The following is a 15,458-nucleotide window of genomic DNA, read 5'->3' on the forward strand; positions in this document are numbered from 1 at the left end:
GTTATTCGATTTTGTAGGCTACTTCAGTAGAAAAACAGCTAAAGCAATTAAGCAAAACATGTCCTGTTTAGGTCTACTGATTGTCTTATTTTTATCATTGCTTTTATTCGTACAATCACTTTGTAGATTTGTTGTGCAAAATTATATGTAAATGAAGATTATTATTATTACCCTTATTATAATAAATTATTATTGTTGTTGTTACAAAACAACAACACATCACAATACTAGGGTTTGTGTGATTGCCTACAACCTCATGCTTGCTGACCATCAACTTAATGCCTAAAAGCAAACTAAACAATATGTTTAGTTTGCTTTAAGCATTACGTTGATAGTCCTACTTCAGAACAGTAATGAACGGTAAATTGTAGACCATATTTCATATGACCACGTGGCGACACTGTAGACCATAGCATTTGGGGGCTCTTGTTTGATGATCAAGCCCCTCCCAGAATCGGGGAAGGATGATGATTTAGTCTTATGACAAAGAGAAGCAGACGAGACAACGGTGCCAGGGTCAGTTTTCAGTTTCATTTGAGAAAATTCACACAAAGATTTAGCCTGCATTTTGTAGTAAGTCTGGATTACTCCACAAGTGTGAGTTAGAATAGGCTACTGGAATCGATGTTTGCTTCACATTGGATGGAATTATGTCTTTACCTACGAGAAGGATCTCTATTGTGACATATTTTGTGCTAGTGCTGCTGGAGTGGGAAGCGGTGTACGGACAGCTCTCTTACTCCGTCTCTGAGGAGGTAAACCCAGGGACTTCTGTTGGGAATATCGCTAAGGATCTAATCCTCAATGTACAGGATTTTGAGTCACGCATGTTTCAGATTGTTCATGGGTCAAACAGAAAATATTTCGAGGTAAATCTGAAGACTGGTGTTCTCTACGTTAATGACAGAATAGACAGAGAGGCGCTGTGCGCAGAGGAACTGAAATGTACAGTAAGTGTAGAGGCTGTGATAAATAACCCATTGAAACTGTATCATGTTGATGTAGATATTTTAGATGCAAATGATAATTATCCATTATTTGCAGCTAAATCACAAAATGTAGACATTGTAGAGAGCACGTTGCCAGGAGCAAAATTCGCTTTATCAGAGGCATCCGATGCCGATGTGGGGAGGAATGGAGTCAGTAGCTACAAACTAAATCAGAATGAACACTTCACTTTGGCAGTGCACAAAGAAGGAGACAGTGCGTCTGTCGAGTTAGTGCTACAGAAAGCTTTAGACCGAGAAAAACAGCCTGTGATTAATCTAACACTGACCGCTGTAGATGGAGGTAGTCCTCCAAAGTCTGGCACCTCACAGCTTGTTATTCATGTTTTAGACATTAACGACAACTTACCAATATTTAATAAATCTTTATATAAGACTCAAATCCCCGAAAACACGTCCCCTGGCTCAACAATTATCACTGTCAATGCAGTCGATGCAGACGAGGGTCTAAACAGTGAAGTAGTATATTCTCTTAGAAGTAAAGACCAAGACCACATTCTTGATTTATTTGAAATTGAACCTCACTCCGGTGTAATTACAGTAAAAGGCAAACTTGACTTTGAAGAAAGAAAAGCTTTTGAGATACGTGTAGAGGCCAGTGACAAAGGCCAGCCCCCGATGGCGGCTCACTGCAAAGTGCTGGTAGAAGTGGTTGATGTCAATGACAATAGTCCTGAGATCACCGTGACTTCATTACTAAACACTGTGAATGAAAGTGCTAAATCAGGAACGGCAATTGCACTTGTGTCAATCCTCGATAAAGATGGTGGAATGAACGGTGCAGTGAAATGTCATATCACAAATAAAGTTCCCTTTAAATTGGAAACAAATTATAAAAACTATTATTCATTGGTGGTTGACGGTCCGTTAGACAGAGAGAGTATATCTGAGTATAATGTATCAGTTTTAGCTACTGATGAAGGGAGTCCACCACTGTCTAGTACCAGTGTTATTACGGTACACGTGTCTGATGTCAATGACAACGCACCTCGCTTCTTAGAGCCAGTGATAAATGTTTATGTAAAAGAAAACGGGCCAGTGGGAACAATTATTAAAACCGTGTCTGCAGTTGATGCTGACGTCAATGAAAATGGCGACGTGAGCTATTCATTTTTTGGCAGCAATAATTTACCGCTGTCTACCATGATAAATATAAATACAGTAACTGGAGATATCATCGGCCTGCATTCTTTCAACTATGAGGAGTTAAAAACGTTCCAGTTTCAAGTTCAGGCCACAGACTCTGGTGTTCCTCCACTAAGTAGCAACGTGACCGTGAACGTTTTTATCCTGGATGAGAACGACAACAGTCCCGGAATCCTCTCACCCTATTCTGAACACGGCTCTGTTAACAGTGAGAACATTCCGTATTCTGCTGAAGCTGGATACTTTGTGGCCAAGATCAGAGCTGTAGACGCAGACTCTGGTTACAATGCACTGCTTTCTTATCATATATCTGAACCAAAAGGAAATAACCTCTTTCGAATCGGAACCAGCACCGGGGAAATCAGGACTAAGAGGCGAATGAGTGACAATGACCTGAAAACTCATCCTTTAGTGGTGTTGGTTTCTGATAACGGAGAACCCTCCCTGTCAGCTACTGTGTCTATTGATGTAGTGGTGGTTGAAAATACAGGAGACATTCAAACTCAATTCAGGCATGTACCCATAACGGATGAAAGTTTTTCTGATTTAAATATGTATTTACTGATCGCTATTGCATCGGTGTCAGTGATCTTTCTATTGAGCCTCATCAGTCTAATAGCTGTGAAATGCCACAAGACAGACAGCGACTTCAGCAGGTATGGCCCCCCAATGATCACCACCCATCCTGACGGGAGCTGGTCTTACTCTAAATCTACTCAGCAGTATGACGTGTGTTTCAGCTCAGACACACTGAAGAGTGACGTAGTGGTTTTCCCTGCGCCCTATCCACCTGTAGATGCGGAATTAATCAGTATAAACGAAAACGACACGTTTAGCCGGACTCAAACTTTACCAAACAAAGACAAGGTAAGATCAAACGTATATTTATTGTCTTTCTACAAATAGTGGTTTATAGTAACAATGAAAGGTTTCTACACTTCAGCAGTAATGCATTCTTAGATTGGCTGCTGTCCATGGTGCTGAAAGCATGCATATATATGAACACTTGAATCAAAGGTTTTATATAGTCATGATTCACCAGGAATCTGGATGGCTTGATTTTAGGCCAAAAGCAATTAATATAAATATTTTTTAGGAATCTATAGGCCTATGGGATCATTCATGCATGGCCTATTTTTGAGTGGACTAGGAAAAGAGAAGGGAACCCGCACACTCATATGCTCCAAAAGGTATATTTATTGACGTGGAATTTTTTTTTTTTAAATACTGTTTTTATTAGGCATTTTTTGTATATGACAACTTATAAGACAATCTTTGACAATAATAATGAGTTATTCAGTTATATAAAATGAAAGATAAAGACAGATAATGTAAATTCCACATACAATACATAATAAAAAAAATATATAAATGTGATAAAAACGAAAAAACAAAAAAAAACAGTTAAACGACAAATGTGAACAGACAAACAAAACAAAGACCACAGGACAGACACTCTTGCTCTCAAAACTTTCCCAACACGTTGTTGTAAATTAACTGTATTACAGACATTTCTTTTTAAATGAGAATAAATAAAATAAAATACTCAGTTCCTTTTTTTTTTCTTTACTTTTCTTTCCAATTTTCTAATATGTTATCTATTGTGTAGGAGGGGTTAGCGTGCACCTATTGAAATGGTCAATGAAGGGTTGCCATGTCTGGTAAAATCTATCTTCACTCCCTCTCAATTCAAACTTTATCTTTTCCAATTGCAAGTAGTGCATAACATCTTTCATAAGTGTAGTGTGAGTGGGAACCTGTGCTTGTTTCCAATTCAACAGTATCAGTCTGCGAGCCAGTAGAGTCACATATTTTACCATGTTATATTGGAAAGTAGACAGTTTGACCCCGGGCCCCCTGACCCCCAGAACTGCTGTTAGTGGATCTGGGTCAAAAGGTCTTCCAACAATGTCTGACAGTGATTTAAATATACTTTGCCAAAATGATGTTAGTTTAGTGCAGTGCCAGAACATATGAGCTAGGGTGGCCGGCGACTGGCCACATCTGTCGCAGGCTGGATTCACATTTGGAAACATTCTGTTGAGTTTTTCCTTTGACAAATGTAACCTGTGTAATATTTTAAACTGTATAAGACCGTGCCTGGCACATACTGAAGAAGAGTGCACAAACTTTTGAGATGTAGACCATTGCTCGTCAGTGATAGATATTCCTAAGTCGTTTTCCCAAGCAGTTTTTAAATACTCCAATGAGGCATTATTATCTAAACATGAGAGAGAATTATAAATAATAGAAACACCTCCTTTGAGCAATGGGTCAGGTAGAAATATAGATTCCATTGATGAGTTGGGAGGTATGTTTGGAAATGAAGCAGTGTGTTGTGTTAAAAAATGTCGTATCTGTAGAAATCTAAAGAAATGTGATTGGGGTAACTTGAATTTGCGTCGTATTTGTTCAAAGGTCGGAAATAACCCATCAATATAAAGATCTTTGAAGGAGTGAATACCATTTCTATGCCACACTTTAAACAATGCGTCAGAAAGGGACGGTAAAAAAGCATGGTTAGCGACCAGAGGTGCGCGCACAGAACCCGGGTGCCAACCGAAATGCCTTCGTATTGAGAGCCAAATTTTGAGAGAATGCCAGACTATGGAATTCTTTGGCAACTTAGTATATCTTGAGGCCACTGGGGAAAAGATTAAAGCTGACAACGATGTTGGGGGACAACATTGACCTTCAATAAATGCCCATGTAGGCAATTGAACTTGGAGCCAAAATGAGAGCGCACGTAAATTACACGCCCAGTAATAGAGTTTGAAGTTAGGTAATCCCATTCCGCCATCTGATTTAGGCCTCTGCAAAAAATCCTTCCTTATTCGGGGGTGTTTCTTATCCCAAATGAACTTGGAGATAATTTTATCCAGATTCTTAAAAAAAGTGTTGTTAACAAAAATTGGAATACATTGGAATAGAAACAGATATTTAGGGAGGACATTCATTTTAATTATATTAATTCGGCCGGCAAGTGAGATAGGAAGGTTCGACCATTTCGTTAAGTCTTGTTCAGTACGTTCAAAAAGTTTTGTATGGTTTTGCTTGAACAAGTCATTAAGTGCTTTGGTTACTATGATTCCTAAATATCGAAAGCTGGTTATAACATTAAATGGGTGAGAGCCAAAAGTTTGATTGCCTTGTGTATTGATAGGAAATAAAACGCTTTTGGAAACATTGACTTTATACCCCGAAACCCTGCCAAAACTTTCTAAGGTGGACATGATACTAGGAATAGATGTGGAAGGTTTGGATATGTATAATAATAAATCGTCAGCGTAAAGTGAAACTTTATGCTCTCTATCTCCTCTGAAGATACCAGTGTAGGTGTCTGAAGCACGCAACGCAATTGCAAGCGGCTCAACAGATAAGGCAAAGAGCAGTGGTGAGAGAGGGCAGCCTTGTCTGGTCGAGCGATTCAAAGGGAAGTTTTCAGACCTGTATCCGTTTGTATGTACAGAAGCTAATGGAGAAGCATAAAGTAGTTTAACCCATGAAGTGAAGGTTGGACCAAACCCAAATTTTGACAGGGTCGAGAGGAGGAAGTCCCACTCGACCCTATCAAAGGCTTTCTCCGCGTCAAGAGATAACAGTATTTCCGTATCTTGGGGGGTACTACTGGGAGAATATATAATGTCGAATAGGCGTCTAAGATTAAAAAATAGATGTCTATCTTTTATAAACCCCGTTTGATCAGTATGTATCACAGTTGGGAGCACTTTTTCCAAGCGTGTAGCCACAATTTTTGCTAAAATTTTAGTATCAACATTCAAAAGACTCAGAGGCCTGTATGAACCTGGATTAAGTGGGTCTTTATCTTTTTTAAGTAGAACAGAGATGCTAGCTTGGTAGAAAGTTGGTGGGAGGTGGCCAGCGTTGAGAGATTCATTAAACACTTTAAGTAAAAGGGGAGATATGAGTTCAGTAAATGACTTGTAAAATTCAGAGGTATAGCCATCGGGTCCTGGGGCTTTTGAGCACTGCATTTGTGAGATTGCCTGATGTATTTCATCTAAGGTAATAGCTCTTTCAAGTTGAACCTTATGTTCTTGACTAATGGAAGGTATGTTTAAATTTTCTGAAAAAGTATCAATCAAATTAGAATCTCCTAGTGATTCCGAAGTATACAAATCTGAATAAAAGCGCTTAAATACATCATTAATTTCCTGCTGATTAATAGTAGTTTGACCAGTGTTTGTATTGATCTCCGTAATTAATCTAGAAGCAGCTGATTCCCTAATTTGAAGTGCAAGTATTTTGCCCGCCTTATCCCTGTGTTCATAAAACCTATGGCGTGACCGAGTCATCAAATTAGTTGTTTCATTTGTGGATAGGAGATTGAATTCAGCTTGAGTCGAAACCCTTTCTCTGTATAATTCAGGAGAAGGAGATTCTGCATACTGTAGGTCTACTTCAAGTAATCGATCAGTCAGAGCTTTGCCTTGTACATTACGTAGACGGGAGATTAAAGCCTGTCGCGAAATAATCTGCCCCCGTATATATGCTTTAAGTGCTTCCCATAGTGTACTTCTTGATACATCGGGTGTGTCATTTGTAGAGAGATAGAACTGTATTTGGGATTTAATATCATCCACACACGCTTGCCTAGTTATTAGAGTGTTATCGAATCTCCAAGTCCTGGCCATATGTCTGTTCTGAAATGCTAATTTGAGGACTAGGGGACTATGATCGGATATTACAATTGCTTCATACTCACAGTGTCTTATTGAGGGAAGAAGTTTTGAATCTATCAGGAAGTAATCTAATCTTGTGAAAGTGTGATGTACAGAAGAAAAAAACGAATATTTACGTTGAGCTGGATTTAAGAATCTCCATGGATCTGATAATTTAAATGTGTCCATGAATGTATTCACCATTTTAGCTGATTTAGTCAGAGTATAGGGTCTATGTGAAGATCTATCAAGCGTAGGATGAAGAATAAAATTCAGATCTCCACCTAAGATCAACTGGTGAGTGTCAAGGTCAGGCAAAGTAGCCAAAAAAGAGGATATGAATCGTTCATCGTCATGGTTAGGGGCGTAGATATTAGCCAGAACAATAGGACAATTATAAAGCTTTCCAGTAACTATAATATATCTGCCGTGTAGGTCTTGGATAGTTTTATTTAGTATAAAAGGAATGTTCTTGTTTATAAGTATTGCTGTGCCCCTGGATTTGAAATTAAAATGGGAGTGAAATATTTGGCCTACCCAATTTCTTCGTAGGCGGTTATGATCCTGATTCCGTAAGTGAGTCTCCTGTAAAAAAGCAATATCTGTCCCCAGCTTCTTCAAATGAGCCAATACATTGCCACGTTTCACCGCTCCATTCAGACCTCTACAGTTCCAAGTACGTGGAATTTTTGAGTGGAACCACAACATGGGCGCCACTGCTATATATACACACACACACACACACACACACACACACACACACACACACACACACACACACACACACACACACACACACACACACACACACACACACACACACACACACACACACTATAGGACATTTTGTATTCATGACCCATTGAAAAATGAATTTGAATTTGACATCTGCATCCACAGTGATGCATTGCAAGATTGACCGCTGTCCATGGTTCTGAATGCCAGCCAATTTATAAACACTGTTAATGATTTACATAATCCTCTGGCTCTGTTTATTTTGCAACATATAAGTCACAATTGTATAACCTTAGCAAAGTTCGGTTTCATTTTTCGTGTTCTATACTCTTTTATTTCGACATCGCCATTGCTGAAAGCATGTTGCAACACGTCACAATACTTTATTGTCTGTGTGTGTGTGTGTGTGTGTGTGTGTGTGTGTGTGTGTGTGTGTGTGTGTGTGTGTGTGTGTGTGTGTGTGTGTGTGTGTGTGTGTGTGTGTGTGTGTGTGTGTGTGTGTGTGTGTGTGTGTGTGTGTGTGTGTACGTACATGCCTCCTGTCCATAATGATTGATTCTAGGCATTGCACAATTGGTTCAGGACAGTAATTGGCATTGAATTAGACCATTGAACGCAGTAATTTCAAATGACCACATGGTGACACTCTTGACCATACCATTTGAGACTCTTGCTTTATGCTCAATGCCCCTCCCAGAAACACAGAATCAGAGGATGATGATATAGTCTTATCACAAAGAGAAGCAGACGACAAAACAGTGACGGGGACAGTTTTCTGTTTTTATTTGAGAAAACACATAGATAGCCTATGTGTTGTTAGTCTGGAATACTCCAGATACGTGTGCATATACTAGTGGAATCGATGTTTGGTTGACGTTGGATGGAATTATGTCTTTACCGACGAGAAGGATCTATATTTTGACATATTTTGTGCTCGTGCTGCTGGAGTGGGAAGCGGTGTACGGACAGCTCTCATATACCGTCTCTGAGGAGGTAAACTCGGGGACTTCTGTTGGGAATATCGCTAAGGACCTAAACCTCAATGTACAGGATTTGGATTCCCGCATGTTTCAGATTGTTACCGGATCAAACAGAAAATACTTCGATGTAAATCTGAAGACTGGTGTTCTCTACGTCAATAATAGAATAGACAGAGAGGCACTGTGCGCAGAGGAACTGAAATGTACAGTAAGTGTAGAGGCCGTTATAAACAACCCTTTAAAGCTTTATCGTGTTGATGTAGACATTTTAGATATAAATGATAATGCTCCTTTATTTGCAGCCAAATCACAAAATTTAGACATTGCAGAGAGTACATTGCCTGGAATGAAATTCTCATTGTCTGAGGCAACTGACGCAGATGTTGGGAAAAATGCAGTCAACACGTACAAATTAAGTCAAAACGAACACTTTTCATTGGCTGTGCATAAAGAAGGAGACAGTGCGTCTGTCGAGTTAGTGCTACAGAAAGCTTTAGACCGAGAAAAACAGCCTATTATTAATCTAACATTAACCGCTGTAGATGGAGGTAGTCCTCCAAAGTCTGGCACCTCACAGCTTGCTATTCATATTTTAGACAGTAACGATAACCCTCCCATATTCACTAAATTATTGTATAAAGCTCAAATTCCTGAAAACACGCCACGGGATACAACAATAATAACTGTGAATGCCATCGATGCAGATGAAGGCCTAAATGGTGAAATACATTATTCTCTCAGAAGCAAAGACCAAGACCACGTTCTTGATTTATTTGAAATTGAACCTCACACCGGTATAATTACAGTAAAAGGCAAGCTTGACTTTGAAGAAAGAAAAGCTTTTGAGATACGTGTCGAGGCCAGTGACAAAGGCCATCTTCCACTGGCGGCTCACTGCAAAGTGCTGGTAGAAGTGGTGGATCTCAATGACAATAGTCCTGAGATCACCGTGACGTCATTACTAAACGCAGTGAATGAAGATGCTAAACCAGGAACCGCAATTGCACTTGTGTCAATCCTCGATAAAGATGGTGGCAAGAACGGTGAAGTGAAATGTCATATCACAAATAAGGTTCCCTTTAAATTGGAGACAAATTATAAAAACTATTATTCATTGGTGGTTGACGGACCGTTAGACAGAGAGAGTATATCTGAGTATAACGTCTCAGTTTTAGCTGCTGATGAAGGTAATCCACCACTGTCCAGCACCAGTGTTATTACTGTACACGTCTCTGATATAAATGACAACGTGCCTCGCTTCTTAGAGCCAGTGATTAATGTCTATGTAAAAGAAAACGGACCAGTAGGAACAATATTTAAAACTGTGTCGGCAGTAGATGCTGACATAAAAGATAACGGTCATTTGAGTTATGCATTTTTAGACAGCAAGAGTAACTCGCTGCCGCTCTCTACAATGGTAAATATAAACGCAGAGACGGGAGATATTATAGGTCTGCAGTCATTCAATTATGAATCCTTAAAAACGTTTCAGTTTAAAGTTCAGGCCACAGACTCTGGTGTTCCTCCGCTCAGTAGTAACGTGACTGTGAACATTTTTATCCTGGATGAGAATGACAACAGTCCCGGAATCCTCTCACCCTATTCTGAACACGGATCTGTTAACAGTGAGAACATTCCTTATTCTGCTGAAGCCGGATACTTTGTGGCCAAGATCAGAGCTGTAGATGCAGACTCTGGTTACAATGCATTGCTTTCTTATCACATTTCTGAGCCAAAGGGAAACAATCTCTTTCGAATTGGAACCAGCACCGGAGAAATCAGAACTAAAAGGCGAATGAGTGACAATGACCTGAAAACTCACCCGTTGGTGGTGTTGGTTTCTGATAACGGAGAACCATCCATGTCAGCCACTGTGTCTATTGATGTAGTGGTGGTTGAAAATACTGGTGACATTCAGACTCAGTTCAGACATGTGCCGTCGAAAGAGGAGAACTTCTCTGATTTGAATCTGTATTTACTGATTGCAATTGCAGCAGTGTCAGTGATATTTCTATTGAGCCTCATCAGTTTAATAGCTGTCAAATGTCACAGGACAGACAGCGATTTCAGTAGGTATGGAGCCCCAATGATCACCACCCATCCTGACGGGAGCTGGTCTTACTCTAAATCTACTCAGCAGTATGACGTGTGTTTCAGCTCAGACACACTGAAGAGTGACGTAGTGGTGTTTCCCACCCCATTTCCACCTGGAGATGCGGAACTAATCAGTATAAATGGATGCGACACTTTTAACCGGACGCATACTTTACCAAACACAGAGAAGGTAAGATACATAATGTATTCAGTCTCAACCACATAAGTTTTCTTTTTTTTTTAATGATTCCATTAGAAATTAGTTTGAGTCATAGGCTGTATGTTGACATAAAAATGAATGTTACGATATGTAGTATGCTATTGTTATTTTTTTTGTGCTTTTCTTGCATCTCATGACCTCAAATTATTTGGACAGTATCCCTAAATTAGGCTACTACAAGCAGCATACCTACTGTAGCCTATTGAAAATGTCGGAAGGCATCGTTTGTCTTAATGAGCCCTTAACATTACCTTATTGTACAAGACCTGTGTGTTATGGGATATGGCGATGCTTTGGGTTTATGTTATGGAACTGTGTGCGCCCCCTAAAGCAGCATAGAACAATGTGTTCGCTGCCTGCTTTATTGAAAATAATAGTGTAATGTTAAGCCTATTGAAAAATGCAGTTCAAGATCGGCTGGCTTTGTGTGTATTTATTTTGTCGCTATCCGTGGTGCTGAAAGCGAGCTGACTGATGAGCACTGTTCTTTAGATTTCCTCTGGCTCTGTTAATTGTGGTGAACGTATAACAAAGTCAGTTTTGTGCTCCTTTCTCTCCATATTCTGATCTTTACTCTCATGTTATCTATTTGTCATTATAGCTGCACAAACTCTGCACTTTATTAGGTAATAAATCGCTATATTTTATCTGAAATTTACAACAGCCATGGCTTGTACATAAAAACGTTTTCATACAATTGAAAGCCGCCTGTATTTGAAAGTTTTCAGACGGGCAGTATGTGTGCTTTTGTATAGCCTACGTTGAACAACTGGGGGAGAATGGAGATTACGTGCGTGCGGTGCACGTAATCTATAGCGCAAGCGGTGTAGTTTGTGTTAATTACTTTTTCAAATGAATCAATTTGCATTTTTTTAATTCTGGCTTTTTGCATTACTCTTTGAAATCAAATACTATAAACGGGTCATTTTGTTGCATCCAATAGGATATTGTGATCAAATACAACTCTGCATGTGATACATGCGTTCTATCTTTTTTTCCTTTAGTTAGCATTCCAGGTATATGACGATAATGATTGACATGAAGTTGAATGCAGTTTTGCCAAATACCCACGTGGTGACACTGTAGACCATAGCATTTTAGGTTGTTTTTTGACGGTCGATGCCCCTCCCAAATGTAGAGAGGATGATATTATTTGTCAAGGCTTTTCACAAAGAGAATCGGGAGAGAAGCGAGAACAATGTCTGGGTGTCTTTTTATTTAGCTTTGGAAAAGATAACGGTAAACATAAATACGTAGCCTGTATTTTGCTGTTCGTATGTATGATTTGATGTGATTCTGGATCTGGATATTGGAATGCGATTATTTTTTCCGCAACGGATGGAATTATGTTTCTATCTAGTAGAAGGTGTTCTGCTGTGACATATCTGGTGCCTCTGCTGTTGGAGTTTTACTGGGGAACCGCATATGGACAGCTATCCTACTCCGTTTCTGAGGAAGTAAATCCCGGGACTTCAGTTGGAAATATTGCAAAGGATCTAAGCCTTAATGTACAGGACTTGGACTCCCGCATGTTTAGGATTGTGACTGGATCAAAGAAAAAATATTTCGAGGTAAATTTAAAGACTGGTGTTCTCTACGTCAACGACAGAATAGACAGAGAGGAGCTCTGTGCGAAGGCTCCAAAATGCAATGTAAATGTAGAGGCTGTGATTAATGATCCTCTTAAACTATACCATATTGAAATCAATATTATAGATGTTAATGATAATTTTCCGTCTTTCATTGCAAAGTCACAAACAATTGACATTGCTGAGAGCACATTGCCCGGTGTAAAATTTCCTCTGCTTTCAGCCTACGACGCAGACGTAGGAAAAAATGGCATAAACACATACAAACTCAGTTCCATTGAACACTTTTCCCTGGCAATTATTAAATCAGGTGAGCGTGTGTCCGTAGAATTAGTACTGCAGAAAGCTTTGGACCGAGAGAAAGAACCTGTGGTCAGGCTTACGCTAACAGCCATAGACGGTGGCTCTCCGCCGAAGTCTGGCAGTTCAGAGATTATAATCCATGTTCTAGACATTAATGACAACACACCAGTGTTTGCACAATCATTGTATAAGACACGTGTGTATGAAAACATCCCAGTTGGGACAAGCTTATTAACTTTGAATGCTACAGACAAAGACGAGGGTATTAATAGAGAGATCACTTACACACTTAACACAAGAGAGCAGGATCATATACTGGAGATATTCGAAATTGACCAAGACACAGGCGTATTATCTGTTAAGGGAAACGTGGACTTTGAGGAACATCCTGCATTTGAGATTCGTGCACAGGCTAGTGACAGAGGTCAGCCACCGATGTCTACTCACTGTAAAGTGCTGGTTGAAGTGTTGGACCTCAATGACAATGCTCCTGAGATAGCGGTGACGTCATTGGAAAGCACAGTGAAAGAGGATGCTAAAATAGGTACCGCAATAGCACTCGTTTCAGTTAATGACAGAGATGGAGGCAAGAATGGCGAAGTTAATTGTAATATAAATGAGGGCATTCCCTTCAAATTGGAGACAAATTACAATAATTATTATTCATTAGTAGTTGAAGGACCTTTAGACAGAGAGAACTTCCCCCATTATAATATAACTATTAGAGCTACAGACATGGGGGACCCTCCTCTATCGAGCACCAGTATTATTTCTATAACGGTTTCTGACGTAAATGACAACGCACCACACTTTTTGGAACCTGTAATTCATGTTTATGTGAAAGAGAACAGTGCAGTTGGGACAGTTGTTAAAACGGTGTCTGCAGTTGACGCAGATGTTAGTGAAAATGGCCAGGTTAGATATTCATTTTTAGAAAGTAACAGTTACACATTTCCGCATCCAAGATTGGTAAGCATCAATTCAGAAACAGGAGATATAGCCAGTCTCCAGTCTTTCAACTATGAGGAGTTAAAAACGTTTCATTTTAAAGTTCAGGCAACAGACTCTGGTGTTCCTCCTCTCAGTAGCAATGTGACGGTAAATGTTTTTATCCTGGATGAGAATGACAACAGCCCAGGGATTCTCTCGCCCTATTCTGAACACGGCTCTGTTAACAGTGAGAACATTCCTTATTCTGCTGAAGCTGGATACTTTGTGGCCAAGATCAGAGCTGTAGACGCAGACTCTGGTTACAATGCTCTGCTTTCTTATCACATTTCTGAACCAAAGGGAAATAACCTCTTTCGAATTGGAACCAGCACCGGGGAAATCAGGACTAAGAGGCGAATGAGTGACAATGACCTGAAAACCCACCCCTTAGTGGTGTTGGTTTCTGATAACGGAGAACCGTCTCTCTCGGCTACTGTGTCTATTGATGTAGTGGTGGTTGAAAGTACTGAAGACACCCAGACTCAGTTCAGAAATGTACAGATAAAGGACGAAAGCTTCTCTGATTTAAATTTGTATTTACTGATCGCCATCGCGTCTGTATCAGTTATTTTTCTACTGAGCCTCATCAGTCTAATAGCTGTCAAATGCCACAGGACAGACAGCGATTTCAGCAGGTATGGCCCCCCAATGATCACCACCCACCCTGACGGAAGCTGGTCTTACTCTAAATCTACTCAGCAGTATGACGTGTGTTTCAGCTCTGACACACTGAAGAGTGACGTAGTGGTTTTCCCTGCACCGGGTCCATTTGCTCCGGTAGATGCGGAACTAATCAGTATAAACGGAAGCGACACCTTTAGCAAGACTCAGACTTTACCCATACCCAATAAGGAGAAGGTAAGATCAATGTGATATTATTTTCCTTCGACACATAGGCCTAATGACAATTCGGTGCAAACGTTTTAACATTCCATTTTGTCAACAGAAATAAACCCAACCCAACCCAGCTATTTTTAAATAGCCCTGAACCACGAATTAAGATGATTGTCTTCAAATATATTGACATAAACTAAAAAATTCAAAGCTGCTATTGTGATACTGTACTGTTTGGGTAATTGACTCATTTTATTTAAACACTTTGTGCTTTCAGAACCACGGACAGCGGCAAACCAAAGTGACTTTGGTTGGCCGCTGTCCGTGGTTCTGAAAGCAAGCCCAAGTGTATGATGAACTACAAATATGGACTATTTTAAACTTATAAATTGCTACTTTATGATTGTTTGACAGCCATTGGGAGGGACTGACTGAAATGGAGATTGTATTAATTCTAAACGCCAATTTTCTCAAGTCTAGTTATTTTATTCTGATTAACTAAAAGCCTTATGACACATATAGGGCCTACTTTTCAGTATCAAGCTGCGTTGTGTGCTACACGTATTATATTGAAAATGTATCAATTGTTTGTATATAATGTTATCTTCCTTATCAATTTGCATTACAGCCGATTAATTACACTGCTCATTTGTTCCCTAATACGACAATGTGTTGTCCTGGCTCCCAAACGGTTGAATAAATAACCTCTTTCAGTCAGGACTGCAAACTCACTCCCCAGTTTCCACCACGGTCTGAAAACTCACCTCGAGCACTTCAATCCCTTCTTGTTGAACTGTAGACCCAGACAGTTATTCCAACCATGACCACGTGGTGACACTGTAGACCATAGCATTTGTATTATCTATTTCGAGACTAGA

The 15,458-nt window shown here is 39.7% G+C and overlaps 1 protein-coding gene across 1 annotated transcript; it reads left to right on the forward strand.

Moving 5' to 3' along the window:
- Positions 1 to 650: 650 nt before the first annotated feature.
- On the forward strand, positions 651 to 14,914 carry LOC310873727 (protocadherin alpha-7-like; the record flags this gene model as incomplete). Its single annotated transcript, XM_083786276.1, has 7 exons — positions 651 to 945; positions 1,549 to 1,785; positions 2,170 to 3,020; positions 8,519 to 8,753; positions 8,853 to 10,778; positions 14,528 to 14,604; positions 14,858 to 14,914. 7 exons carry the CDS (start codon positions 651 to 653, stop codon positions 14,912 to 14,914), a joined length of 3,678 nt encoding a protein of 1,225 aa, XP_083642402.1.
- Positions 14,915 to 15,458: the final 544 nt, after the last annotated feature.

The sequence above is a fragment of the Protomyctophum parallelum genome (assembly GCF_964188405.1).
Source record: "Protomyctophum parallelum genome assembly, chromosome: 16".
Classification (NCBI taxonomy): domain Eukaryota; kingdom Metazoa; phylum Chordata; class Actinopteri; order Myctophiformes; family Myctophidae; genus Protomyctophum; species Protomyctophum parallelum.